This window comes from Erpetoichthys calabaricus, chromosome 2, assembly GCF_900747795.2.
Source record: "Erpetoichthys calabaricus chromosome 2, fErpCal1.3, whole genome shotgun sequence".
Lineage (NCBI taxonomy): Eukaryota > Metazoa > Chordata > Cladistia > Polypteriformes > Polypteridae > Erpetoichthys > Erpetoichthys calabaricus.
The window spans coordinates 233,000,549-233,028,130 of NC_041395.2; the positions used below are offsets into that span (position 1 = coordinate 233,000,549).

The following is a 27,582-nucleotide window of genomic DNA, read 5'->3' on the forward strand; positions in this document are numbered from 1 at the left end:
CTTAATAGACAGAAGCTACAGAGGTGTGTGGTTGGCTAACCACCCCTCTCTATGTATGAGAGTATTTGTCTGTTCTTTATTAAGTGTTTGGATATTCTCATTAATCATACTTATGTGTCCTATAGCTGGGAGCTTTGCAGTTGCATCCTCAGCCATTTTCCTTCTACATGGGAATCCCATGGTGATGCACAGTTTGAACATCCTTGATGAAGAAGTAAGTTTTAGTGCCCTAGCAGTTCAAATATAGTTTGCTAAGAGATTCCATGATTGCTGCTTTCCACAAACTGCCGTTTTTGATGAGAGTGTTTGGAGAAGAGTACTTGCCGTTCCATAAAAAAATGTCTAATTTATTATTGTGAATCCAGATTTTTCACCATTCCACTAGTCTATACAATCTTAATTGGGTAAATGTTGCTCAATTTAATATGCTATATAATTCCATATATATGATGCAATTTTCTTATGGTACTGAATGTTTGGTGATGTAACAATGTTGAAAGATATAAATAATGACATTTGTAATATATTGCCATCTGCCACTTTGTTATTGCAAATCGCAATGATGGAATATCTAAAATAAGAGCATATTGTAGTAGTTGAAAACCAACCAAGATCAAGTAAACATGACTGAGTAGAAGCAGAAATCATGAGAGATTAATTTGATCTGGTAATTTTTAAATAAAACGTTGCCATATTATTATTCCAATAGAGTCTTCCCTTTATATTTAAGTTAAAGATCTGACAATACTTTACTGCAACCCCTCACTCTAATATGGCCTCAGACACAATATCAGGTGATGAACGTACTGCACCAGTGGGTCCATAGACACAAATCTCAAATTAGCTTTGCCTGAGTATCAATAGCTAGTGGTAATCAATAGTTGTGGCACTCACCCACTCTTCAGTTTGTATACCGGCTCTTCAAAATTTAACTAAAACAGAGGTACTAATTTTTGTAAGTTTTTTTTTTTAGAAGGGATCGTGTCTAATTGTGTCACACGTGCAGCAGAGGATCGCTTTCTGGACTCACCTAAAGTATGTGATAACACTCCCAGATGAGAGAGTGTGCTGTTGCTGACGATCTCCTTTTTTCCTCAAAGCCTTGAGAAACCTCCTCTTGAGGGCAACAAAGCCAAGGAAGCCCTGCACCTTACAGTCAGCTCAATATAAACGACATTCCAGGGAGGAGACATCTCATTTTGGACCTGACTGCCACAGAGAGAGAAAGAGTATGTGCTCCTGAACAGACCAATTTAACAGGGGAACTGGGAATTGGCCTGACATTACAGTACCATTTAGTGTATGCTTTATTTAAACGTTTTCATTTTTGTTGGAATTGAATGGTTTTATTCAGTTGGCACCCCAAGCATTCTGAAATTTCCCTCATTATTTGACCTGCTACAAAATGTAATCGATAACATGATGGCGTTGTCAGATTTAAATTGACAATCAGCAAAAAACTGCAGTAATATATATTGGAATATATATATTTTCTTGCAATGTGCCAAAATGTTTAAATTATATATGGTATATCCTAATGATGCATCCTAAATTATCTCTTTTACTACAAAACATTTTTAGAAATATAAAAGGACATACTGTGGTGGGCTGGTGCCCTGCCCGAGGTTTGTTTCCTGCCTTGCGCCTGTGTTGGCTGGGGTTGGCTCCAGTAGACCCCCGTGACCCTGTAGTTAGGATATAGTGGGTTGGATAATGGATGGATGGATAAAAGGACATAATTGCTCTAGTTTAAAAGCATTTTTGAGCATGTATTTGCATTCCTTTATTAATATTTCAAAAAATGTACACAGCAATTTTACATTTTCACAAACAGAACAAGAATAGCTTTGAAGAACTGGCCCTTCCCATTCCCCTTTCTTTTGTTACAATAATCATCTCTAAACAGTGTACAGGGCACAAGTTTTGGAAAGTTCTCAGGTACCCATGTTTCCTATTTGAAAGGAGTTATTGTTAATCATACTGCTTGAAGATTAAACATGATCAATTCTTATTTTCAGATTGTATAGCACCTGCATACTTGGACATTGGTCAGAGTTTTTTGTTTTGATAAGCCCTTTCATTTTTTGGATTTAATGGATCAGAAAATAATTTTCCTGATATATTTTTTAAATGTTATTTTTCTTTCATTGTAATTTTAAAGAAATCACTGTACAAAAACAGATTCAGTGATGACTCTAAATCCTAATGTATCCAGAGCTGAGCACAGATCATGAAAAATGCTGCTGTGAAAGAATACTAATGCTTTTTCTGTTTCCCATTGTACAAGCATTATGCATGTTAGATTAATTTTTAAATCAGTCGAAACTAATATGCAAATCAGAAATAAACTAATATGTAAATACTCATTATAGGGAAATAACAGTGAAAATTTGTTGCTGTATAGTATATGAGCGGAGTATTGTAGCAGTGTGGTTCATTCTGCTGCCTCACAATTCCAGTTAGTTAGTTGGGTTTAATATGCCTGAAAGTGTTTTGCTTTTTTTTGATGGGCACTCCATAAATTAAGAGTATGTGCATTAACATACATAAACTTCCCATCTATCATTGATTTCTGTCTGGTGCATAGTGCTTCTAAGAACTTTGTAATGGAAATTGAGGAATCCATATTACAGAGGAGGCAACAATGCAGCATTCATCTCTAGGTTATTCATGTCACTTCACTTGGCACACTTTGCTCTTTAATCTTGCATTTAGTTATATTAACATTACTATGTATTGAGTGATATTTCTAAAAGCATAATGTTTTTGAGCTGCCACACTTAGCAGTAAATAATTCTTTTTCATGAAATATTATTATCGCATGTTTTTCCTATATTTTTTCATTTAGACCTTTGGTCATTCTAAAGCAGGGATGGGCAGTGTCAGTCCTGGATGGTCACATTGGCTGCAGGTTTTTGTTCCAACCCAGTTTCTTAAAGAGAAGTCAATTATTGCTGATGAAGCACTTATTGCTCAAGAGACATTTTGATGGTTCATTTTAGTGGTCTCACTTGTTAAGGTTTCCCACCTTTAATTGCTTATTTCAGTCTTAAACATCTGCATTCACTGTTTTTAATGGCTCCTTATTAGCAATAAGATGTAAATGACAAACCATCTAACTTCTTTCCATTTACACCTGTGTGGGTTCATCATGCACTATTTGGTTTACTAAAACACTTAAAATGACAGAAAATTATCCATTTTAGGCTTCAAATCATTTGGATAATGTACTTAAAAATGAAAAAAGTCTAAGATGTAAGAACCTAACATTGCAGACTAACAAGTCATAAAATTTAATCAGATCTGAGATTGGCAAGGATTGGTTTCTAATTAGGCAATTGAGTTGGAATGAAAACCTGCAGCCACTGCGGCCCTCCAGGACCGATATTGCACACCCCTGTTCTAAAGAGATGTCTCTCACATTCAGCAGTCACTTGAATGCTAGGCATTTTACTTTCCTTTTTTGCTTCGTGTGTATATATTTATGTTGTTCATTCATGTTATTCTTGCAGCAATTATTTGACTGTGATGAATTATGTTATGTTAGCAGTTACTACTGCTTTCATCCCTAACTGTATTTCCATGTTAAAATACTGGGCTGCATATGTGCTGACGTCTAATTTTATGTGCAACATGATGTGGATAAATAAGACTACATTCATAATGTTATCCTTCAGTAACTCTTAAATTGTTTTAACCCTCTCCTTTGCTATTACCTCCAGGGGGTCCAGAGTGTGTCCCACAAATGAGCCTACCCTTTTTGTTTGTTAATTTGGTGGGCTTCTCTTGAAGTGATATTACCAGCCCAGTACACCACTTTCCATTACATAGTTGTAGAAGATGTGAAAAGATTGAAGGAACACAGTTTCTTAAGGAAAAAAAACCTGCTCTGCCCTTTCTTATGTAATTCATCTGTGTCTTGAGACCAGTCCATCCTGCCATTGTTGTGGATGCCCAAACACTTGAAGTAGTGAACCATCTCTACAACCAATCTTTGAATAGTGACTGGACATAGAGGTTCGTGGATGTGGAGAATGTCAATAGCCAGCTGGTTGGCTTTGTTAATGTTACGTTGCAGAAACTTTTTTCTACAGCAAGAAACAAAGTTCTTCACCTGACTCCTATACTCTATCTCACCCTCCTTATTAGTACAATCCATAACTGCAGAATCATCTGGGAGTTTCTGAAAGTGGTATGATCTAGTGTTATATTTATAGTCTGAGATGTACAAAGTAAAGAGAAAAGGAGACAGGGCTGTTTCTTGTGATGTTTCGGTGTTGATCATATCTACGCCACAGACACAGTCCTTGAGCCTCACAATCTGTGGTCTGCCCAACAGACAGTTATTTATCCAGGACACCAGAGGCTCATCCACCTGCATATCTCGGAGCTTACCTCTTAACAGAGATGTTTGTATTTGAAAAAACTCTTACACTCTGGGGACATCTTTCAGCAATTTCCACCTGAGGGGGAGAGGTACCCCAAAATAAAGCCTTGTTATTAAATTATTAAAAAAAAATAAAGGAAGGACAGTAATTTTTTAACTAAAACTTGACAGATAACTTCTTGGATGTGATAGAATCTGTATGTGTGTCACATTTAAACAGTCATTTACTTAGAAACTGCTGCTAAACTAGGAAAAAAATAGGTGCTCACAGTATTTTTTTCCAATTTTTGTTGTCTGATGCAGTATACCTCATGTACAAGTAATGCCTGGGCAATTCTTCCTCCTCTGGTAGTGTTCCTAGACATGTCAACTGTACCTGTCTAAAGTTTCATGTTGATAATAGAATTGAATAAATAGTTACAGCATTTGGCACCATGGATTACCCTCCACTATCCTAAACCTTTCCAAACAGGGATCCAGGTTCTGAACAATTTTATGCCACATAAAACAGTGAATCATAAAAAACTCTGAAATATACGAAGGATGTTCAAAATGTTTTCACACTTTTCTACATATTCACCTTCGTTTGGAATGCAATTTTCCCAGCATCGTACCAATGTTTTAATGCCCAATTACTACTCTTCCCACCTTCACCATTTCCAATGAAAATGTAAAAGTGAGGAAACTTTTTGAACGTCCCTTGTAAATGATTTAGGGTAGACAATTTTATGCAAAACTAATAAACAGAGATGAAGAGATATGCATTGTAATATTCACACATATTATATATAATATATAAATATTATGCATTATAAAATGTACATTGTGGCTACTTGATGGTGCCATTGTCAGTTTAATACCTGTATATTACTTTTGAGTAATAGTTTAGCAAGTTTACGTACTGAGGAAACTCCTCTTCCAAACTACTGTTACAGGATTTTAATCAATATTTCTAATCAATACATGATATAATTTTACAGTTTAATAGAAGTATATACTTATATGAAGTTATAACAATGAATTATTAAACATAAGGCTAAGAACTGAATCTAACTAAAGCATTAACTATATGTTGTTTTAAGTCTAGGCATGTGAGACTGTTGCCTTATCTTAGAGGAGCCACCAAGATAAGTTGCTGAGGGTAAAATTAAGTAAGTGAGTAACAAACACCCCTCTAGAAAATGGGAATAAACTAATGGGAAAGCACAAATACTCCTTCCTATGAAGCGGTGCTAAAATGAATAGAAGATTACCCCTATTACAAGGCAATATTCAGATTAATGGGAGAGTCTAAAGTAGTCAGAAAACACTAGTGACACTCATTGATTGGATGAAGCTATGCATATTATGCATTTTGAGAGTCAGATGATATGATGTATTGGATGAGGTAATGTAACAGAAAAGAATAAAGGCAGATAAATTGTTTTATTGACTCCATGGACTGAGACATTTGTGCATACCTGTGTACAAATAGAGAATTGTTCTACATTTTCATCTGGTCTTCATGAATGACTTCTTTGAAAACAGAGGAAAGTTTTTCCACTACACTGTCAATGTCAAACTCAAAGTCGTCCAGGTCTTTATTCATGGATAGCCTTCAAAACCTCTTTCAAAATGTGGGAAATAAGCGAAAACAATGCTCACTGATGCTGTTCCATACTCTGCTACTATTTCTGTTGATGCGCCATGCATCCTTTAGACACTTCTAGTCCATTTCACACACCCTCAGTTGTGTCTCATTATTTCAATGTATGGGCACCTTCATATCACTGGAGACATCACAGTCACTGCCACCCAATGGTATAAAGTTTGTGATTGTATGACCTGTTGATTCTGAGCTAATGACCCAGAAATAGGAAGTGGTATTTGGCAAAAGTGGCTTTGTCCCTCCTATTATTTGGAGGATATCTCATGATAGATGCAACGTACAATAATGTGTTTGGACTTGTTTTGATCAGGAGAATCTACTGTAAGTACTGATGTGTCACTTGCATATATTTGGTGCTGTTTTGCGAGATAATATGCAACAGCATACAAACAATTAGAAGGGCGGTGTAACAGATTTTTACCCTTTAGTAAACATTTGCTCAGTCGGTGGGAGGGTTCATCGCATTGGTAGAAATCTATTGGTTAGGACCTTTTGAATGATGCATAATACTTGGGTTGTTCTTGCACAGAATAATTAGTACAATTTTTTTTCAGCTATTGTAACAATTTATGAATCACCACACATATAATTTCATACCAGATTAAAAGTCAACCATAAATATTGTAACAATTTAATTACTAGTGTGAAGTTAACAGTTGTCGCTTGCAAACAAGGTATTGTTTGTGTTGGTGTGTAGAATAGTTCACCTGTATTATGTAGCGAAAAAGTTTTAAACGATCACTCAGCTCAGTACTGGGCCAGTCAGGGTGTAAGAGGGTATGAGTATTTACAGTAAGGAAATGTTAAGGTTAAAAATTGATTGAATTTTTTAAATCTCTTTAGTATAGTTTCCTCACTGACCTCAACTACATTATTGGTGTAAAGAAAAAAAGTTTTTTTTTTATTACAGACTTTGAAATGTGACAATGTTCAATCCTACATAGATATAATACTTGATAACTGTCATTTGCCAGCATTTAATTGGATTAACATTATTTTATTTGCCATATGATTTACATGGTCACTAAAGAAAAAAAGAGTATTGAAAATTTAACTTAAAACTTAAAAGATGTTTTTAAAATTACAATATTTAACTCAAAAATCAATAATAAGCCTTAGAAATGAAATAACCTGTTCTCACAAATACACTTTAAATTTAAAAGAACAGAAACTCAGAATACCTTCCTAAAATACATAAAGCAATAATTCCATAAGCAAAGCAAACTGAAGATTATTTAAATGTTACAGAAAAAAAACAGAAGTAGGTTGCTCCTTAAAGGCGAAAAAGCCCAAACCAACAGCCTATTTTTGCAATACGTATTTCTAAGAGAAAAAATTTAACAGCACTTGGATTAACACTTACATTAAATAAACTGCTTCAGTGAGGCACAGAGGAAGAATTCAATGATCCAACATTAAGACTGGGGCTTAAGTTCTGCTTAAATAAGGAAGCCTCATGTGCTGGTTATTATGGCAGCACACCTGCAGGATTATGGGACACTACCTAACACAACTACAAAACAGAAAATTCTGCACCATAATGAACTGTTACACGATTAAGGAAACTTTGAAAGACAATTAAAAAAACAAAAGGAAAGTTACATATAAGTAATTCAATTTCAAAAAAGACAAATAAAATTCCTAAATATTAAAACAACAAAGAACACAAGCATTGAAAATTTAATTAAACAAAAGGGAGAGGCAGAGCTCCAGGTTAGCCCTGACACTGATACTTGCCTTCTGCTTTCATATAGGTGGCTAAGACTGTGTATGTATTTCAGATCTGTAAGGCCCATTTGTAATAACTGTGTTATTTTATAGTCTGGATTTTATGTGAACATTAAGCTTCATGCTCCTCCTGGTAATTGCAGTATGTGTTTTCTCAAGACTTACTCTGTTTTTCTTGTCAGACGTTCTAAGGATTGTGAGATAGAAGCCAAAAATAACAGAAAGACAGAACCTGCTTATTTTCCACGCCGCCCACATTTACCATATTTCTTTTGTTATTTATCCATGGTCCAGCTTGCTTTCTTATGTAAAGTCACACTTTATTTGCTTCTACTCCTTTTGTAAGGCATGTCATATTATTCCATGTCGTATGTAATTGGAAAATATCACTATCTAATTTAAATCTTTCGTAGTTTCTTTGACCTGATTCATTATAGTGGTGAAATTAAAACTACAGTTGGTCTGCACCTTACCATCTTGATAAATGTTGTAATTTAAGGTTGTGATGTTAGTCTTGCTATATACCAATTACTACCTTTAAATAATTTGCCTACTTTACCATATTTTTGTACTACTGTACTGCCTTCCATGGGTCATGACTTTGGGTAGGTGTAATGGTTTATGTGCTTTAGTGATACTTAGAGATGTGTACCTTAGAGGTATGGCACAGTTATTCCAATGCAAAATTATCTAAATTAAAATGCCAGACAAATGGCAATCCATAATTTGCCTTTAAGGATGGCTCTCAGTAAATGTGACAGCTCTGCATGTCTGAATACTAGAGACGGGGATAGAGAAAGTTCAAAAATAAAGATTGTCATGCTCAATACAGAAAGTTAAAAAGTGACAGCAAAAATATCCTTTAACTATGCTTAATCGTTCATCTCTAAATAACACAAAATGTGTTTAATGAGGGAATACACAGAAGGAGTCAACATTGAGCTGTGATCTTTAACCAACAGAACCTGATGATACGATACGTCACTTGATTTCATTGTAAGAAAACCAGCAATGGGTATAGCAATTGCAAAAAACATGTGACACACGTCATAAGAGATGAACACAGGTTCTAAGATCGTGCTTCTGCACCATCACCTTCATGACAAACACATTTTATGATTCAATACAATTTGTGTTGATGTAATGGCACAAAAGAATAGATAAAAAGAGCCTAAAAAATGTGGCAGTTATATCTCTCTGTTGGTCTGGCAACCTGGAAGTTTCTAAGGAAGAACTAGAGTCTGGTTTGAGGGATAAGAAAATCGTGTTTAACTAGCTCAATTTGTTATCAAAACAACTTTCGGTAAGAAAGGTGGATGAAATAAGGTGAGACATACCCATCATCTTCTGTTTTTTACAATATTTGCTTTGAAATTATTTATCAGAATCTTTTAAGTCACGGTTGGGTAATGTATCTATTATTTGTACAGATGCTTGCAGAATGTTTCTTTGCATATAAAACACTCATTGAAAAGACTTGCCTGGTTGCTATTTTGGAACAGTAGTTCTAGGTTTTACTTGAACTGTTATAATTTGTTCATTCAGTAACATCCATGATAAAAGTGTATTAGCAAACTCTCTTCTGATTAGAACTTTCACTGTGCTGTGATACTTGTATCTATCACAGTACAGAAAAGTGTTACCTATATTTGAAATCTTTCTCTTCACTATTCACTGAACTTTATTCAGACCAACCATTGTCAGCTTTAAGTCTTCTTTTCTTTGATAACATGAGCCAGTTCTCTTGTCATTAAGATATGTCCTAACATGGTTGTAGTCCAGGTAGTAGTTTCAGTTGTCAAGAGTCATTGTATCCATACCCCCAGCTTCTTTTGAACTTTGACCAGCAAAAGTTACTAATGAGATGTCAACATCATTTTGAAGGACTGGATTCATTGTTAACAAACTGACATCTCCACCACTCTTGAGCTGTAAGGCTTCACAGATACATCTCACGAATCCATTGTGACAGTTCTGTTGATCTTAGTGCAAATGCAATTCTGCATAGTTTATTTTGACGTAGGAGTTATATTGCTATGATTTTAATTGACTGTCTAACCAGTGAATTTTAGTTTTTTAAGAGAAAAAATTTGATGCAACACAGTGATCTACATATATGGATTTATACTACAGATACTGTGGGAATTAAAAGGAAGAAGTGTTTTTCTTGATTTTCTAAATTCTGACAATTAAAAAAGTTACACTGCAATTTTTAAAAGAAGAAATGTTATGTAGCATTAAGTGAAATGGAGAATGCATAGTTTTTTATATAAAAGTATAGGTACTAAGTACATTTGGCAAAGTCATAAAAAAAATCATTCATTTTCAAAGAGAGCAAATCATTTCATCTGTGCACATTTTTTATTACAAGGAGCAAGAACCTATGCTGGCATCACTAGGGTTAAGGCACCATCTAGCCACACGCAAGACACTTCAGGCCAAGCATTAATGTCAGGATCCAATATGGTTTACAGTAATTGCTTCACTTCCGAAGCCACTTCAAGAAAGCAACCTAAACATATTTTTATTATAACAAAGTTGTTTTTTTATATAAAAATCAACATACTCTTATTAGAATTAATTACCTCACCATTTAATGTTCATTATATAAAGACAGGGAAAAAGAAACAAATGTAAAACCCATTTCAAATTAGCACCAGCCTATGAAACTGATAGATCTGATCCTTTTCCTTGACAGTGAATTACAATAACAATAACTGAATCAATTTCATTCTGTAGGCAATCCAAAACGAATTATAGATAATGATCATTTTTATAAAGACATACTGTATACATACATTTACACAGTAGGACCTGACCTCGGCTTACTCAAATTAAGCTTACGCAAATTCATAAAAAAAAAAAAAACTGTAAGAGAGTGTAGTAAGTTAAATTAGTGTGGTGCAGGGTGATGCACTTCTTTCTTATATTGGACAACAGAGGCCTCTCATACCGTTGATCTGTCTTGGTTAAAGCAGCATGAGTGTCTCTCATACTTTTGCAGCTTCCTGGGTACTCTCACTCCTTCTCATCCACACAAGCTCAGTCTTGGTATGTTTGGCTTGCAGTGGCAATTAGTCGTCACTCTCCATCTATCACACTAACCACTTTGCAATGGTGGGAGAAAAGACTGAGAGGCATGCTTGCTTTACGCTCACTCAGTCTCATTCATAGCAGCACAAGAAGTAGCAAGACATGTTCCTCTGCATATATAAGGAGTCAGACCTGTGTGCCTGCAGTACTCACTCTGCTTTCACACCATTGCACAAGGTGGTGGAAGGCAGATTAAGGCACAGTCCTGTAGTGTTCTCACCAGTCTCACACCGAGTGACACATACAAACCCTCAGTCTTACTCACCATATTTATCAACCAGCTATGTGTCATTTTTTTAACAATGCTCTTTTCTAACTCTTGCTGTAGTGAACTGAAACAAAGTGCTGTGTCTACCTCAGCTGTAATGTAATGCATGACCCCTAAGTCACCCATCAAATACCATTACTGTACATGGCCATGTTGTATTTAAAGCTATTGATACATCACTAATTAAAATATTATTAAAAGGTTAATAGGTGTACATTAAACCTCTTTTGCTGTTATTTTAGAGACAATGAGATTTTTAAGGATATTTGATTATATGCTAATCTGTACTATATACCGTTTTGGAATGTACTTCTTGTACTGTGTAAGACAAGCTGTCTGCTTCCTGAGGTCTATGACCAGCTCCTTGGTTTTGCTGACACTAACTTGTCACGAGACCCACTCTGTCGTTTCCTGCAAGGCAAAGTCTAAAAAAAATAAGGAGCTATTTAAGAACATTTATGTTTGGTAATAATAAAGTTATTGTTATAATTCTTTACATTTATATAGTACTTTTGTCACTACTCAAAGTGCTTTACATAGTGAGTGTGGAGTCAAATTAACTAACACCAATGGCCACATCCACCTGGATGATACGATTGTAGCCATTTTGTGCCACTACACTCACCACACATTAGCTGCCAGGTGGTGAAGGAGTAAGAGATAGTTGGCCAATTAGGGATGATTAGGAGACCAGAATGACTGGACTGTGGTGGGCAATTTAGCCAGGATATCCAGATACACCCTGCTCTTTACGCAGGATACCCAGGAATCTTCTATGATCACAGAGAGTCAGGACCTCAATTTTACATCTCATCAAAAGGGTAGCACCATTTTTACATCACAATGTCCCCGTCACTGTACTGTGGCATTGGGATTTGCATATCAGATCGCAGAGTAAGTGCCTCCAGTACATTTTCCAGCAACAACTCAAGCTTGTTCTGGTTGTTCTCCCATCCTAGTAAAGGCTGGGTTCAAACATGGATAGCTTCAGGCAGATTACCTGTTCTGAAGTGCATTTGGTATGGCTGCTGGCAGGTCTTTTGGCCTTGAACCCAGCAGATTTAATTTTTTCTCCTGCTTAACTGGAGTTGTTGTTGTTATTTTTTTTCTGTCCTCCCTAGCTACCTGACTTCATTATCTGACTTGCATTCAGAGACTTAAAAACCAAGTCTCTATTTAAGGACTCTGCTTCTCTTTTAATTATATATCAATTTAATGTAAGTGTACATCATTTATTTTTGTATACTATTGATTCTTTGTTATTTCTATCTCGTTTTATTTTTTTTCTTTACTTGTATATATTTAACTGATATCTTGTGAAGCACTTTGAACTACATCTTTTGTATGAAAATGTGCTATAGAAATAAATGTTGTTGACACTACGAGTGAGCAGAATTTATATATGTTCTTGATGACTCTCTTATGAGGACCAATTTAATGGTGTCCTTGGGAAGGGAAGAGATGTTGCACAGTTTTTGATCCTTGGAGGCGAATGCCCTTGAAGTGGACCACTTCTATTCTGCTATATTTAAAGTTCTGGATTTCCCAGACCACTTATATATTACATGCTTTGTTAATGCTTTGTTGAATATATTTTCTTCCGGAAATCTGCGCTGTGTAATACTGTGAATTCTGGAGTTCTCTCTCTCTCTGTGGCCTCATTCTCTCTTTGGACTAAGAGAAAGGGGTACCTGCCAGACATTAGAATGCCTTCCCTCTACTGTCCTGTGGGAGCACTGCCCCTGCCTCACTGAGTCCATATAGCATGTAGCACTCCATGCAAACACCCCAAAATTCTAACAGTGTCATTCTGATGTGAGTGTGGTACCTTAACTTCCTTCAGGGACTCCTTTGGACTTTTGCTTCCCTTAATGATGCACCCCTTACCTATATATGTGAGACATCTTACAGTTTACAAGCAGCACTATAGTGCAGTGGTTAACACTGCTGTCTGTCAACTCCAAGGAACCTAGTTTAATTCTGTCTGTCACTGAGAACACCAAGTTTTCAAATTCATCCCTTGTGTAAAAGGGAGTTCTCAAGATATGTTTTTCATTAACATGGGCATTAGTTTATTTGGCTCATTATGAGTGAGTATAAAATGTGCTCATGAGCTTGCCATGCAAGCAGTCACACCTCTTTCAGGACTGGTTCCTGCTTTCTGACAGTTGCTAATAGATAGTGGCCATCTTTCATTTGTAATAAGGCGCTATATAGCGCCCGTCCCGGCACAGACTGACGCAGAGGCATGTGTAAAATCAACAGACTTTTTATTTTTCTCTTCAACCGTGGGGCACATCTTTCCCGTGTCCCACAGGCCCAACACAGTCCCAAAAGAACTTAGCCAACACACAAACACTTTTTTTCTCCACCTTGGCACCACCACTCCTCCCAGGCAACCTCATCCTCTTCCTCCCGATTCTAGCTGTCTAGTGGTGGAAGCTGACCCCTTTTATAGCCCACCCGGAAGTGCTCCAGGTGCTTGATCACCTGTTGCTAACTGCACTTCCGGGCGGAGCTGTAGAGGTGTCCAGGCTGGCTCCGGGATCCAAGTAGCACCCCCTGGCGGCCACCCCAGATCCCCACAGGGTTGTGGAGAACTCCATCTCCCATGGAGCCCTGCGGGATACTGAGGCACCATCGTCACCCAGGGAGGCTGCCACCAAGCGTCCCGGGGGAGGTAGTGAGGAGCCCATGGCTGCTCCCCTGGAACATATACAGCAGGGGCATCCCAGCCGGGCATGGAACCCGGTCGCCCATTACACAATATAAAAATTAGTTTATTGAAATTATATTTAGTATGAAATGATTTCCAAATGCATTATTTATATCTAATATTTCACATATGTACTGTATTGTTCATGAAATTGTTGATTGAGGTAAGTATATTACACATAATATCTCCAACTATTTATTTCATTATGCTTGCATTGCATTTCATTTCTATATGAGGTGAAGTACATTTTAAATATGAATATTTTCATAGATTCAGCATTCCAAAGAAAATAATGAAATATAAGCTAGGAGTAAAGGGGAGTAAAGTCATGCAAATGCCCTGCAAAGATTTACAGCTACCTATTAACATTAGCTTCCTGAAGTTGGTCATTATAGTAACATAGGAGTGAACATTCAAAGGTAAAACAATGCTTTTTGTAAGTGGTTCTGTAAGGCTTTTCACTATTTTTATTTGTTAATTTGTTTTTCAGTTATGCCTTCCCCAATTAATATTACTTCTCATTGAATAATTTCATCTTAAAAGTTTGCCATACATGGGTCTCATATGTTTAAATCCCAAAATTGGGATACCTGTGAACTGAAATGAACTATATATCACGGACCAGGCCCTCACTAGGGTAGCACACTATTCTGTTTTTATTAAAAACAATGTTTTCATTTTTGTCAAGCATACACAGTTTGAGTGGTACAGTGCAGCAGAGATTAGTGTTCCTGCTGCATAGATCCAGCGTCACATATTTGAATCCCACGCTGGGTCATCATGTGTGCAGTTGGCACATTTTCTTGCACCAGTTCAACTCTGCTCAAACTAAGAAGAAGTGGGAACATGTTTATATGTAAATATTTTCCTTTATTAATATCAAAAGGCTGCAGTGTGTTCTGCAATAAAAATAGTAAATGATGCAAACACCATATACTGAGAGTTAAAATGTTTATATAAATGTATTCTGAAAGATCAGCCCAACCCAGATAGACACGTAGTCTTAGAAGTCCCAAAAGCACACACGTTTATTATTTCTTTTTAGCACACAGCACAATTTACCAGTTCACTGACTCAGTCCTTTTCCCTTTCTTCTCACTTTCTTCTGCTGCCTCTACTCCTCTCCTGCAAGATCTGTCCTCTTCCTCCCAACTCCGGCTCCCCGAGTGGAGTGAGGCAGCCTCCTTTATACTGCACCTGGAAGTGCTCCAGGTGCTCCCCGATCAACTTCCAGCAGCACTTCCGGGTGTGGCGGAAATGCTGCATGCCAAGACCTGCTCCGGAGCTGTCCAGGCGCCCCATGTTGGTGGTCACGGGCCCCAGCAGGGTTAAGCTTCTAAGCTCCAAGCCCATGACCCCAATGCAACCCAGGGGGGCTTCCCTCTCGTGTCCCGGGGGGGGTACTGCTGTTGACATGTCTTCTTCCCTGGTCCTCTCCTCAAAAGGGCGTCCTGACTAGGCAAGACCCCCGGCTGTCTGCCACAGTATGAAAACTTGAGATGTTACCAGTTCAACTTTGCTCAAACTAAAAAGCAGTGGAGACATGTTTGGTTTAAAAACTGACTGGAATCATCAATGGGCAACAGATAGGAGCAATGGACTGGCATTTATTACTATCATCATTACTATATAGAATTGATTTTTGCCATAACTTTATACATTTGGCGTTCACCATGTTAGGTGCAACATTTTAGTTTAAACAAGTTTATGCATTTGCTTTCACACACAGTATATTATAAAATGAACTTCTTCCATTGCTTCTAATATTATGTGTTTCCTGTAACAAGAGCTACAGTGAGAAATACTGATTATGAAGGTGTACACTACACTTTGGTTCTGTAGCCAGTGATTTGGGTTGGGTGTGGTATATTTAGACATGTTGTATTAAAAAAATTCTTGTACAGTAAATTGTCTCAAGTTACAGCACATTTAACATAACATTCTCAAACCTGGGGCCGTGAGGGGGTCTTTTTCTATCCTGGCAACATTGTCAGGAAGTCAACAAGTACCATTTAATACTGATTTGATGTGATTCCATGGAAAGAATGTATTCTGTGAAAGTTGGAACTATTCTTACTTTATAGTTATTAAATCAAGCAAAGAAGATTGCAAAGTCTGAATATATGCACTGTACAGATATATATATACTGTATATATATATGAGGAAGCAAAGATCTGTAATATGGTTTGCATATTTGTAACTGGAAATGAAAATGAAACACATATCTTAAAATTGTTTTTTATTGCTAAGCTTTTGACTCCTATCAGGAATCATTGCCAGAGGAAAATGATTAGACATACAGAAATCCAAGGAAATATACAGTATATATGATATTGTCATGCATGCGCATTGGAGGATCTCCTCACGTGCTTGATCGAGGTATCTGAAAACCCACTGATGCAAGATGGGGTGCTTTTGTTAACATTCTCTTTTCTCCCCGCACATTAAGAAGCCTGGTTGCCTTTAAGGAAGCATCATTTTGCACTTAAAGCGATATGCGGGACAGAGCTCCAGAGAATGACTATTGCTTTGATAGCCATAAAGCTTATTTTATTTTTTTGTTTATTATTGTGCCCAAGTGGCCATTTCCTTATCAACCTAAAGGAGTGAGTTTGCTTTGGACATTTACATTCAACTTTTCTTGGTTACTCAACCTGTTACTCCTGCACCCGGCCACAGATATATATGTATATATGCAGGTTTTGTAAACTTTTAAATTGTATATATATATATATATATATATATATATATATATATATATATATATATATATATATATATATATATATATATATATATGAAACATTTCTCTAGGCACCTCAGAAATTTTTACCTTTAAAACTAATTCTTCTAGGCTCTGAGTCTTTGCCAGAGGCATTAAGGAAGTGAACTGCTTCCAAATACCTATCAAAAGAAAACTTTTTCTGCCTGTAAGTTTTTCCAGCTTTTACTTGGCAGTTGGAAAGTAAAAAAGAAAAAGCGTAAGCCTGGCCGCAATGATATTAAATCTAAGTAGCTCATTGTTATACTATACAGAACAACTGTGAATTGTAAGACTAACCATTATGTTGAAACAATATTATGCAGGGAAATTTTAAACAATGCCTTCATGTGGTCCTCTTTAAAGTACTGTATTTTCTGTATTTCTTTTAATTATGGTCAAAGCTTAGAAGGTTATAGTTTAGAACACAATAGTAAACACTTAGGATATTTGGATCACATTCATGCCATTTACTGTAAGACTTTAATGTTCAGGTATGAGTAAACTGAGCAGGATAGATTTTGCTGCTATTATGTAAAGCAATCTTTTTTCTTCATTATCATTAATATTATTATTAATACTCAAATTTTTGAAGTGTATTTGTTGCACAGCTTTGCTTGCACAAAAGGCATTTTTTTGTTTTGGATTATGGGTAAACTTTATCATGAGTATTTAAGCAGGGACATAAACTGCCTTAAGATAAAAAAGATATTTAAACAACCTGTTTACTCTTATTAATGTTATATCTGCCTTTTGCCAGAGAGTTATACCAAGATTAGGTGCATAAAGTACATTTGAGGATTTGACAACACAATTCAAAGTATTGAATCAGTTGTGAATAATCATCTTTGGTATTGTATTAAAAGTTATTTAATTAACAAATTCTAAACATGGGCACATTGTAAACAATAATTGGTAAGGAGTAACTCTACATTTGTTTAGTTCATTACCTTTGGAAATACCCAGTGTTGTCCAGGTGTATATGAAAATGTAATTATTCTGCTAGGCATAAGAAAAGCAAGATGTCCAAAATTTCTTGGTAAACTATATTAATTATTTGCTCTTTTGGACACAGAGTATATAAATGACTTTCCATCACCACCCTGAAACAAGCTACATATGAGTAACCCATTAAGAAAACAAAACACACACACATAGTTTCCTCAAGTCTACTTTAACTGTTTTAAATGATTGTCGTTCCCCCACATTTTTGCTCAATGCAAAGTTGTGTTTACTTAAGAGCTGACATTTTTTAAATTTGAATAGGAAGCCTGTTAGTATACTAGATATCCAAGAAAAAGACACATTTTCTTTAGTTGATTTACCAAGTTACAACAGATGCCTGAATTATGAAATTTTTGGGATTTTTAATAAATAACCCTTTGCCATTACATAATAATTAGGAAGTTAAGAGAGATACATTTTAAATACTTAAAACAGGTGCAGCTATTTCTAATTTAAGCATACCGTATGTTCTGGCAACCCTAACCCTTGTAAAGACTTTCAAAAGTGTGTGTAGGATGTGAAGTCTTTTCACCATCTAATGTAATATCCATGGATATTGATTCTGTTCCAACGGTTTTGTTATTCATGGCTGACTCCTTACTCAAACTATTTGCCCCTTTATATAGGAGAATGACATCATAATAAATTTATATACATTGTAAGATATCTTTAAAATATGCTTAAGCAATATGAGATTAAATTATACTAGCCGACGCCCGCCGTAGAATGCGGCGGTGTAAGAATAGGAATGGAAAACGGTGAGAAAGGAATTCAGAAATCAAGGAGAAATAAATACTTCTTGAAAGTCGCAGTTGTGCATAGGTGTTTTGGTGGAGAAGACAGATAATGAGTCGAAAGATCTAACCCTAGAAAAAGCCACATACAACTGACCGTGGCTGAAGACTAGTATCAGGTCTGTGCTCTGGTCTTTGGGTATCCGACAGTGCATGTAGAATTTCCGTCCAAGCAGGATTACATGTGAAAGTGATAAATAAATCAGGCTTTCTGAATTTACGTACTATAGCCATGGCATCCTGATAGTTTTGTTGCATGTACTTTGGACTTCCTGGAAATGTGGATGGTAATATAATCATTTTGCCTTCATGTACATTGTTATTTTCAATGTTTGCTTGCAGTGCGTCTGATAGTCCTTTGTATTGTTCCACGCGCAGATCTTGTTGATGTAATCTGAGATAGTTGAGCTGCGCGCCCTCTGTTATAAGATACGCATCTACAACGTACTGTTGGAATAGTTTGCTGCAGGAATGCAAAATACTAAATGTATTCCTCATTGCTAATCTGTACGCGTAAAATTGGCATTGAGTAAGCCTTATTCTCTTGGCGGTTCTTTTATCGGGAACATGTTGTAAATCTTTGTGCCAGCCAATGTCTCCGTAAGGGAATAAAAGTGGGTAAACCATAGGATCGCAATTCATATTGAGCGTGGAAATCTGTTTACAGGAGTTGCCTATGGGATAGATGCAAATCGCTGCAACATCGGTGTGACATGTCGAGGCATTGTATTGTCATAAATCCTGCCTAGGTTTTTCCTTGAAAACCATTTGTACAGATGCTGTTGGATTGGACTGTGTGATTTCATGCATGTGTTTGTATGATTTAGCGAAGGGGTTGATGGCTCTGAGCATGGAATCTAGCTGGAGAAGTAAATTTTCGCTGCATGCAGAGTTTGCTTTATTTTGTAAGCGTACTTCAGTAGCTTGCGCTGTATCAAAAACATAAAACTGTCCATATCCTGGAGAGGTAAAAGTGTTAGCATATAGTGGAGAGATTTGGTGATAAATTTGCCCATGTATTTTAAAACAGTATGGTCCATGGCCAGAAGGTTGAGTTATCTGTGCACCCATGGAAGCAAATGCTAGAGAAGAGTTGTATTCTCGAATGTGTTCACGATAATTTTTAGCTTCTGATGTTTGCTGTGTAAGAAGCTGTTGTAAAGACACAGGAGCCGCAGGCAGCATGGGGAAGGGTTTGAAAGAAGATGAATAGGAATCGAGAAATGCCGTGTCGGCTGTGTGTGGGTGGGACCGGTTTTGAAGCGTGGGGAAGGGTTTGGAAGAGGACAAATAGGAATCGAGAAATGCCGTGTCGGCTGCGTGTGGGCAGGACCGGTTTTGAAGAAGAGCCAGAAGCAGCGTAGGGAAGGGTTTGGAAGAGGACAAATAGGAATCGAGAAATGCCGTGTCGGCTGCGTGTGGGTGGGACCTGTTTTAAAGAAGAGCTGCAGGCAGCGTGGGGAAGTGTTTGGAAGAGGACGAATAGGAATCGAGAAATGCCATGTTGGCTGCGTGTTGGCAGGACCAGTTTTGAAGTGGAAGCAGGACGAACCAGAAGAGAAATATATAAAAGAGATTTTAACATAGTATTTGTTTGTCTTTTGACATGAAAAAAATATTTTATTTTAAATGAAAATTGACGATTAATTCTATCCAAGTCAAATTAAAAAATCAAATCTGTAAGATTTGATAAGTTCATTATTTTCTTTAGTAATTATAGCAGAAACATCTGTTATTTAAAACTGCACCATTTCTGATACTTACACAGATGCACATCTTCAGATATGTCTCTACAAATAACTTTTACGAATATTGCAACATTCTATCTATAGATTCGCCTTTGTCAAGGTTGGGGTGACTTTTGCTATACTTTGATATGTTTATGCCCACAGCCTTCCCAGATACAGTCAATTTTAAGTCAGCATCATTTATAGTTTCTAAATTATTTTTTATCACAGACACATGCTGTTTCTCTCCTTTAAAGAATAAGAAGTATAAAATTTTTCAACAAACCTATTGTGAGAATATTTAATTAGTAGTTGTGCACTAAAATAATCCTGAAGGAATCCTCCATCAATTTTTTTTTCTCTGTTACTAGCTGTATGCAAAGAACATCTAAAATGCACGCACTTTTGCTACAAAAATGTTAAATAAAGACTAATTTAAAATCAGAGTAGTGCATGAATATGAAGCTCATTCAGATGGGATTGAACTTTTGAACATAAGACAAGGTTGTATCTAATGTATGAGGGGCTGATTCACATCTTCAGTTCAAATGCTCAATCCCTCGAATTTTATTTAACAAAATTTGCAAAACATGCATGTATTTTGGACACTGTAAGCATACAACTGGATAACAGACATGTAGATTATACAATAAGAGTAATTTAATTTTTTTTTTTTCTTCTTCTTCTTCCTCTTCATCTTTTCCCACTTTTATGTGGGGTCGATGTACTTGATCATTTTTTCATTGATGTTTTAATATTGTTTGCTGTTGTTCAGTATTGGGCCTCCTTTGGCCCCCATTGAAGCCTGTTGTATCATAATCTTTGTGATTTCCATTCGCTATGAAAGAGAAGATAATATTTTTTTCTTGACCATTTCTATAAACAACACTGGGTAAGCAACAGACACAAAAAAATATATGTTTTTTTGTGTGGAGTATTTCTTTTAATGCAATTATAAATAAGGAGGCATGGGTTAAAATGGACTCTCAAAATACACACCTGAATATTAAGCCGTCCTCTATGTGCTCCCAGGCCATAACGTTTGACAGTTGATGCATGAAGCTGAAAGTCATCAATCCTGAGTGTCTCAAGACCCAATGGGGGGCATTCTGTGAAAAAAAATGAAAAAAGTATATTAATTTATATATCAGAAAGAGGAATAGTTAATATCACATTATTGTTCTAGTGGTTCCATTTTTTTCTTTCACCTACATTTATCAAAAGCAGTTTTTAGTAAGAGTAAGAAAACAAGAAACTTTAGAATTAGTAAAAAAATGTGGGCTCATACAGCCAAAACAAATACCATACTTAGGTCTAACTAGCCCCTTTGTACATTTTTCAGGAAACAAGATAAGCAAATGATTGTAACGTTTGCTTTGAACATAAACATTCTTAATGAATACCATTACAAAACAGTAAGATAAATACTGCAAATAGTTGTACTGTTAAGGTTAGCATCATTCCTGATGGACAACCCAACCAGATAATACTGCCTGCAAGTCATCAAAAACTGAATTAACATTGTTGTATGTTTTCTCTAAAAAGAGGCTAGAGTGACAAGAATGCTTGCATTAAAAATAATTTCTAGAAGCACATCAAAGTTCAGACTTCTCCATTGTCCGTGCTTCAATACCCTAATATGCTAAGTGCCTATCAGCTATTAACAGTGTTCATTGATCAGTCAGGTCTGCAGACCTGCTCACTTTACATCAGACACAAAACAAATTTTACATGACCAGTTAATCATTAGTGATTAAATCTCTTACAATTTGTGAGTTTTCATAGCCCCGTCCTCTTGTATGTCATTTAACATTTTAGTCAGATTGTCTGAAATGTCAAAACTGATTAAGAATTCTATACCTTCTAGGTCTAGCTGTCATAGTGACCCAAGGCTTAAGTTAAGGTTCAGGTTTTTGGCTGTAGTGCCTCCTGCGGCCTCACAGTATTGATGTGCATTTCCTCTGTGGACGTCTGTAGCTCAAGCATCCATCTTCCTAACCTGGTTATCCAGTGCAAGGTCATGGGGCAGCTGGAGTGAGTCCCAGCAAGCACTGGGCAGAAGGCAGGGACTACACCTGGACAGGCCACCAGTCCATTGCAGGGCAAACATACATACACATACTAGGGCCAATTTAGCAATTCTAGTCCACCTAACCTGTATTATTACAGAATAACAGGAATTAAAACATGTGACTTTTTTAGAAATCCGCATCAACTGGCAAAGGGCTACAAAGCAGTCATTGTTATGGTTTTAGAGCTAGAGTTGTGTTAATTTCTACGAAAATCTATCAGGAAATTAAATCTCAAAATTATTCATAAAGTATGAAAGGCAAACAAACGTGTTCTTGTTTGAAGGTTTTGACATACTGAATATGGCCTGCATCAGAAGATTGAATAATGAAATGAATGAATACACTAAAATCTACTAATTTACAAAAAAAAAAACACTTTGGTTACCTGAGATAGTAACAGAAAGGAATTTTTCCATAAGGCATTAATTTAGAGACTTTATTAATACTCTTCATTTTGATTAAGGCCTAAAGCATTCATAAATCAATCTGTTCACCATAGACAGAGAGAAGGACATTATTAAAGAATGATTGATTTTTCCTAATCTCTTGCATATTTATCTCAGACACAGAGTATATTGTCTCTGTAACAGAGCCAGCACCATTTGCAGACAAAACAAAATTTATTAGTGTTTTCTGCATTCCAGTGGATAAAGAGTCAGATGTCAGATTAACAAAGAAAAATTTCCTTTATTCTCATTGTAACTTGCTTAGCCATATTGCATTCAGATCTTTAATAGAGTCCTTAAATCATGAAACAACAAATAAGTATTACTTTTCTAAATGTGATAATATTTAAAAAAAAATACAGTAAAAAAATAAAAGTAATATTAAACTGAATTTGTAGCATATAACACTGCCAACAATCCAATGATATGTGTATTAGTTTCTAATGATAGCTGAATATAGAAATATAATTCTTTTTTTCATAAGTTAACAGTACATCTTTATTAATTGTAACTTTAAGAATGGAGCACCTTAATTTTGAAAATGAAACAGGAGAAGTAATATCCATTAACAGGGGGTAAATTATTTCTATCAGTTGAGAAATGATTTGAACTACACCAAGAAAATTCTGGTGAGCCAGGCAAAATACTATCATCTTGTGAATTTAGCATGCATTTTACCTTAAAAAAACATTGGTCTGAGGTCCAGGAAGATGAGTTTACTGGACCCAAATAATTTCAATAATTCCTAATAAGTGCAAATATCTAATGACAGGACTTCCTGCGTACATTTACTGTGGAGAGATGGTGACCCTCAGAGGTCAATAATGATGAAACACGGCTCCAGTGAAGTGATATGAACACTTGACATAAAACGCTTAAATGGTCACATGGGCAGACAGAGGATCTGCTTTGTGTAATTTGACTAAGAGAGTGGATTTACTTGCTACATGGAGCACAGAGTTCACTAAACAGAAAAAGAGTACCTTATAAAAAGCTCTCTGGCCCTATAAAGCGACCCCTATTACACTACAGCTAATTTATTTTTTCTGCTTCAGTGTTGCCATTGAGAGATGTTACTTGTAAATATGCCTTTATCTATGGTGGTATTTTACTTCTGGAAGGAAATGTCCTGCAGTAACGACAACTCTTTAAATCTGTATTTAAAACATACAAAGTTAGGGTTACTGTAACCAAAAAAAGGTTACAGTCACTCCACAATGATTACAATCTTTTCTCTGTGTGGATTTTGCTCATTCTATATATATTGGTTTTCTGCACAGATCTCAGTTCTAAATTTTAGATTAGTTAGCTACTTCAGTTTGGGGCAAAGGAGTTTGGAAGTACTGTATGTGGAAATGATGGATGAGAGAACTCTTCATGTTTGGTTCCGCTTGTGGCTAATGCTGTGAAGGTAAACTTATATATCCCATAACCCTGTATGCAGAAAAATTCACCCTTATAACAGAGAGATGTAAGGGTAAACTGCCTGGTGCAAGACAAGATCTACAAAACTGTCAGGATCTGGTAGTGTCTGAGCACATCTTACAAATGTATGAGAGTGTAGCCTGCTCCACCACCCATTAGCTGGGAGACTGGCAGAGGCTGGCCATGCTGAAGGAGCACATTGATTTGGTCTAAGATTTTCTTTTCTAAAGTGAAGAAAAGAGAATCTTGGAGGGCTGATGAAAGAAATATAGTCCTTTGTGAGAGAGAGAAATGTATGTGTTTTGTGACTCGCAGAGAAAAGGTTTTGGAGACTTTGGCAACTCCTTCACAGGCTGCCATTTCAGAAAAGATATATTTTTTTAACTGAAATTTATGGCTAGTTTCACTGCTGCATGAAGTCCTGGTTCTCACTGTAGTAAATAACTTGCATCTTTAAAAGTCTCTGCTTCTGAAATAAAAAGTGTCTTTCCTGTTTGAAGCTTCTGTTTTACAGGATGTTGCAAACAACGATTGAAGCTATTCAGTTCCATTACAGGTAAGCTGTTCTGCCAACTGCTACGCTGTATTGTAGTGAATGAGGATAAAAGCTGGTGATGTTACCTTAGTCCTGAAGAATTATTAAGCTGTATTTTATGCTTTTAAGCTATCTCTAGAGACATCTGTCTTCTTTTTCTGTCTGAAATAAGGTCTGACTGTCGAAGAAGAATATCTCCGCGTTATCTGTGCAACACAAATGCTACAGTTTACTGTATATAGCTGGTTGCCAGAAACAAGAAGAAGAGTAGTGAGATTGGCTGAGAGTCAGACAAAGTAAAAATAAAAGAAGGATTTAGTGTTTAAAATGAAGCTTAACAAAATACTTTTGAGCATTTGGTGTAGAAACAGAAAGTTTCTAATATATGAAATGTAGAAACAAGCTTAGGTGTATATAAAGTTATGTTTGTGTATTTATAGTACAGCACTGAAGACATTTTGTATGACATCCATCTGAAATATCTTTATATGGGGAATGCAAGAAGGGAACACATTCTTTTTAGGTAAGTGAAGGATGTTAATTTTAGTCTTCATTATCTGCCTTTGTTTATAATGTGAACCTTGTAGAGACTCATTTGCACAAATACATTTTTAAAGAAAGATTCACTGACTCGGGCAATGACTTGTTCCAGATAAAGAATTTTGATAGCTCTGCATAAGAAGTGTCTTTCAGTTTTGAAGAATTTACTTGTTTGGGTATTTTGAACATAGATTAATCCAATATTTAAGTTGCCAAACATATACCACTCAGAATAAACTGAGCAGATTTTATTTTTTTCTGGCCAACTTGATTTTGACATAAACATTGTTAATTTCTCATTAAATAATTAATCATTAATCTACATTGATTTTGCTTTCAACGGTCTTCTTCTTTTTTCGGCTGCTCCCATTAGGGGTTGCCACAGTAATTGTTATAATTACTTAATCAACGATGTTTTTTTTTATACTTATCTATTATATAATAAAACATTAAGGTCTGTGTGTCCGGTCCCTCTAAGCAATCTGATTGGTCAGTTTGGCTTTGGTGTGATTGGTCAGTTTGGCTTTGGTGACAGGAATATAGAGTGTGAGTGTAACACACACAAGGAGGAGTAAAGGAACACACTTCAAAGTCAGAAGTATAAAGCTGGGCAGGAGTCAAGAAAGGTGCCTCAAAAATAGTGACAGAATCTGAGAAGCCAGCTTTACAGGAATATACTCTAGAGAGGGAACCCCGGTGACAAGAGGTTCAAACACACGCTGATGCAGAGGAAAGGCACTGAAGATACACATAAGGCAAGGGTTTATTCTATTACATATCTTGACAGGTATTGTAGCTAGTAAATAATATTTGCATAAACATCAAGTTATTTTAAATCAGATTCAGTTGTTCCCCTTCTTTTATATACTGTACAAAGTAGAGATTTTTTTAGTTTTGGATATACTGAATGTCCTGGATAGAGGATTGTTACAATAAATCTTTGTATAAAAAAATTAAAGAACAAATTAAGCACAATTTGGAAAAATTGTGTAGTAGTATTTTTTTCGCTAATTTAGCATTTTTAGTATGTGCTTAATATTTACTTTAACACTATGAGATACAGCACACATTTTTTGTGGACACAAGCAGTTTGGTAAATGATTAAAGTAGGTTTGTTCATTAAAAATCAGTTTGGAAAGTGGAATGTTGTTGGCTGCCAAAGCTTAGCTAAATGCAAGTATAGTTTTTTGTGCCTACGTTGACACAATGCTGGAAGCTATGAAAATACAAGAACATTTATGCATCAAAAAATATCTGAAGGAGGATTTACTTTGAAATCTGCTGAACAAGCAAAATGTGGGTTTTCATGCCAAGCAAGTCTGAAGCAGTGCTGTGTTAGTGAGTCCTAAAAATCATTACATTTTTAAAGCATCTTCTAACAAAACACATCAGAAAAGGAACTAATAAAAATTCTAACAGGTAAACCATCAAATGGACATAACATTAGATTTAGGCAGCATATTTAATAAGATGTCATTTAAATAAAAGTGAGAAATTTAAGCAGGGCTAATTCAGCATTAGAACTCTAGTTTCTGAGAACAGTAGACATTTTAGAAATGAAGCCTAGCATACCTCCACACTAGTTTAGCAGGGATTTGTCACACCCATAAGAACAATCCATTAATGATTTATGTCAACTTCATTCACATAATTAAGAAACTGAGAATACTAGAAGTTCAAAGTTTTTTTAAATATTTTTAATATGAGCACTTCTTTAAATATACTACACAAATTTGCGATCTTTGTAATTTGGCCATATCCATCCATCCATCCATCCTCTTCCGCTTATCCGAGGTCGGGTTGCGGGGGCAGCAGCTTGAGCACTGGCCATACCCCATGGCATCTTTTCCCATTCTTATACTTTGTACAGAGAATTTCCCTTATTTCAAAATTCATGTTTTTTGCCAATAAAAACAAACTTAAAATTCCATGCTTCTTTGTGAAACTCTCAATCTAGTCACAGACATACAGGCCCAAATATCTTGCAGTCAGGCCCCAACAGCTTAGCAGGTTACACCATACAAGGAGCAGTGGGATTGTTTTGAGAAGAGCAAGGAAAAAATTACGAAAACAGCAGTGTCGCATCCTAACAGATCCCTACAACAGACTTTATTCTTTTTTGATGACAGCTACTTAGTGCATAAACTCCAATACACTTTTCAGCCTGTGCAGTCTTTCTTTCTTTCTTTCTTTCTTTCTTTCTTTCTTTCTTTCTTTCTTTCTTTCTTTCTTTCTTTCTTTCTTTCTTTCTTTCTTTCTTTTCATTAGTCTCTTCCATGTGTACTTCTGTGAATTCGAGTATCATCAATAATGTTTGGTGGCCTCTGAAACGATGATCATATCTGGGCTGAGTGTTTGTGTGAAGTGTTCTGGAAATTTTAGTTACTTTAGTAACTAACTTTAGTTACTAAGTTAGGTCTTGAGAGGGTATCATAG

At 36.0% G+C, this 27,582-nt stretch overlaps 1 protein-coding gene across 1 annotated transcript in view; it reads right to left on the minus strand.

The window, feature by feature from the left end:
• Positions 1-27,582, minus strand: part of LOC114646877 (inactive carboxypeptidase-like protein X2) — a 357,898-nt gene that overhangs the window by 197,359 nt on the left and 132,957 nt on the right. The window contains exon 3 of the mRNA XM_028795245.2: positions 21,128-21,237. Within this exon, the coding sequence (XP_028651078.1) occupies positions 21,128-21,237 (110 nt within the window). The remainder of the gene's footprint in view (positions 1-21,127; positions 21,238-27,582) is intronic.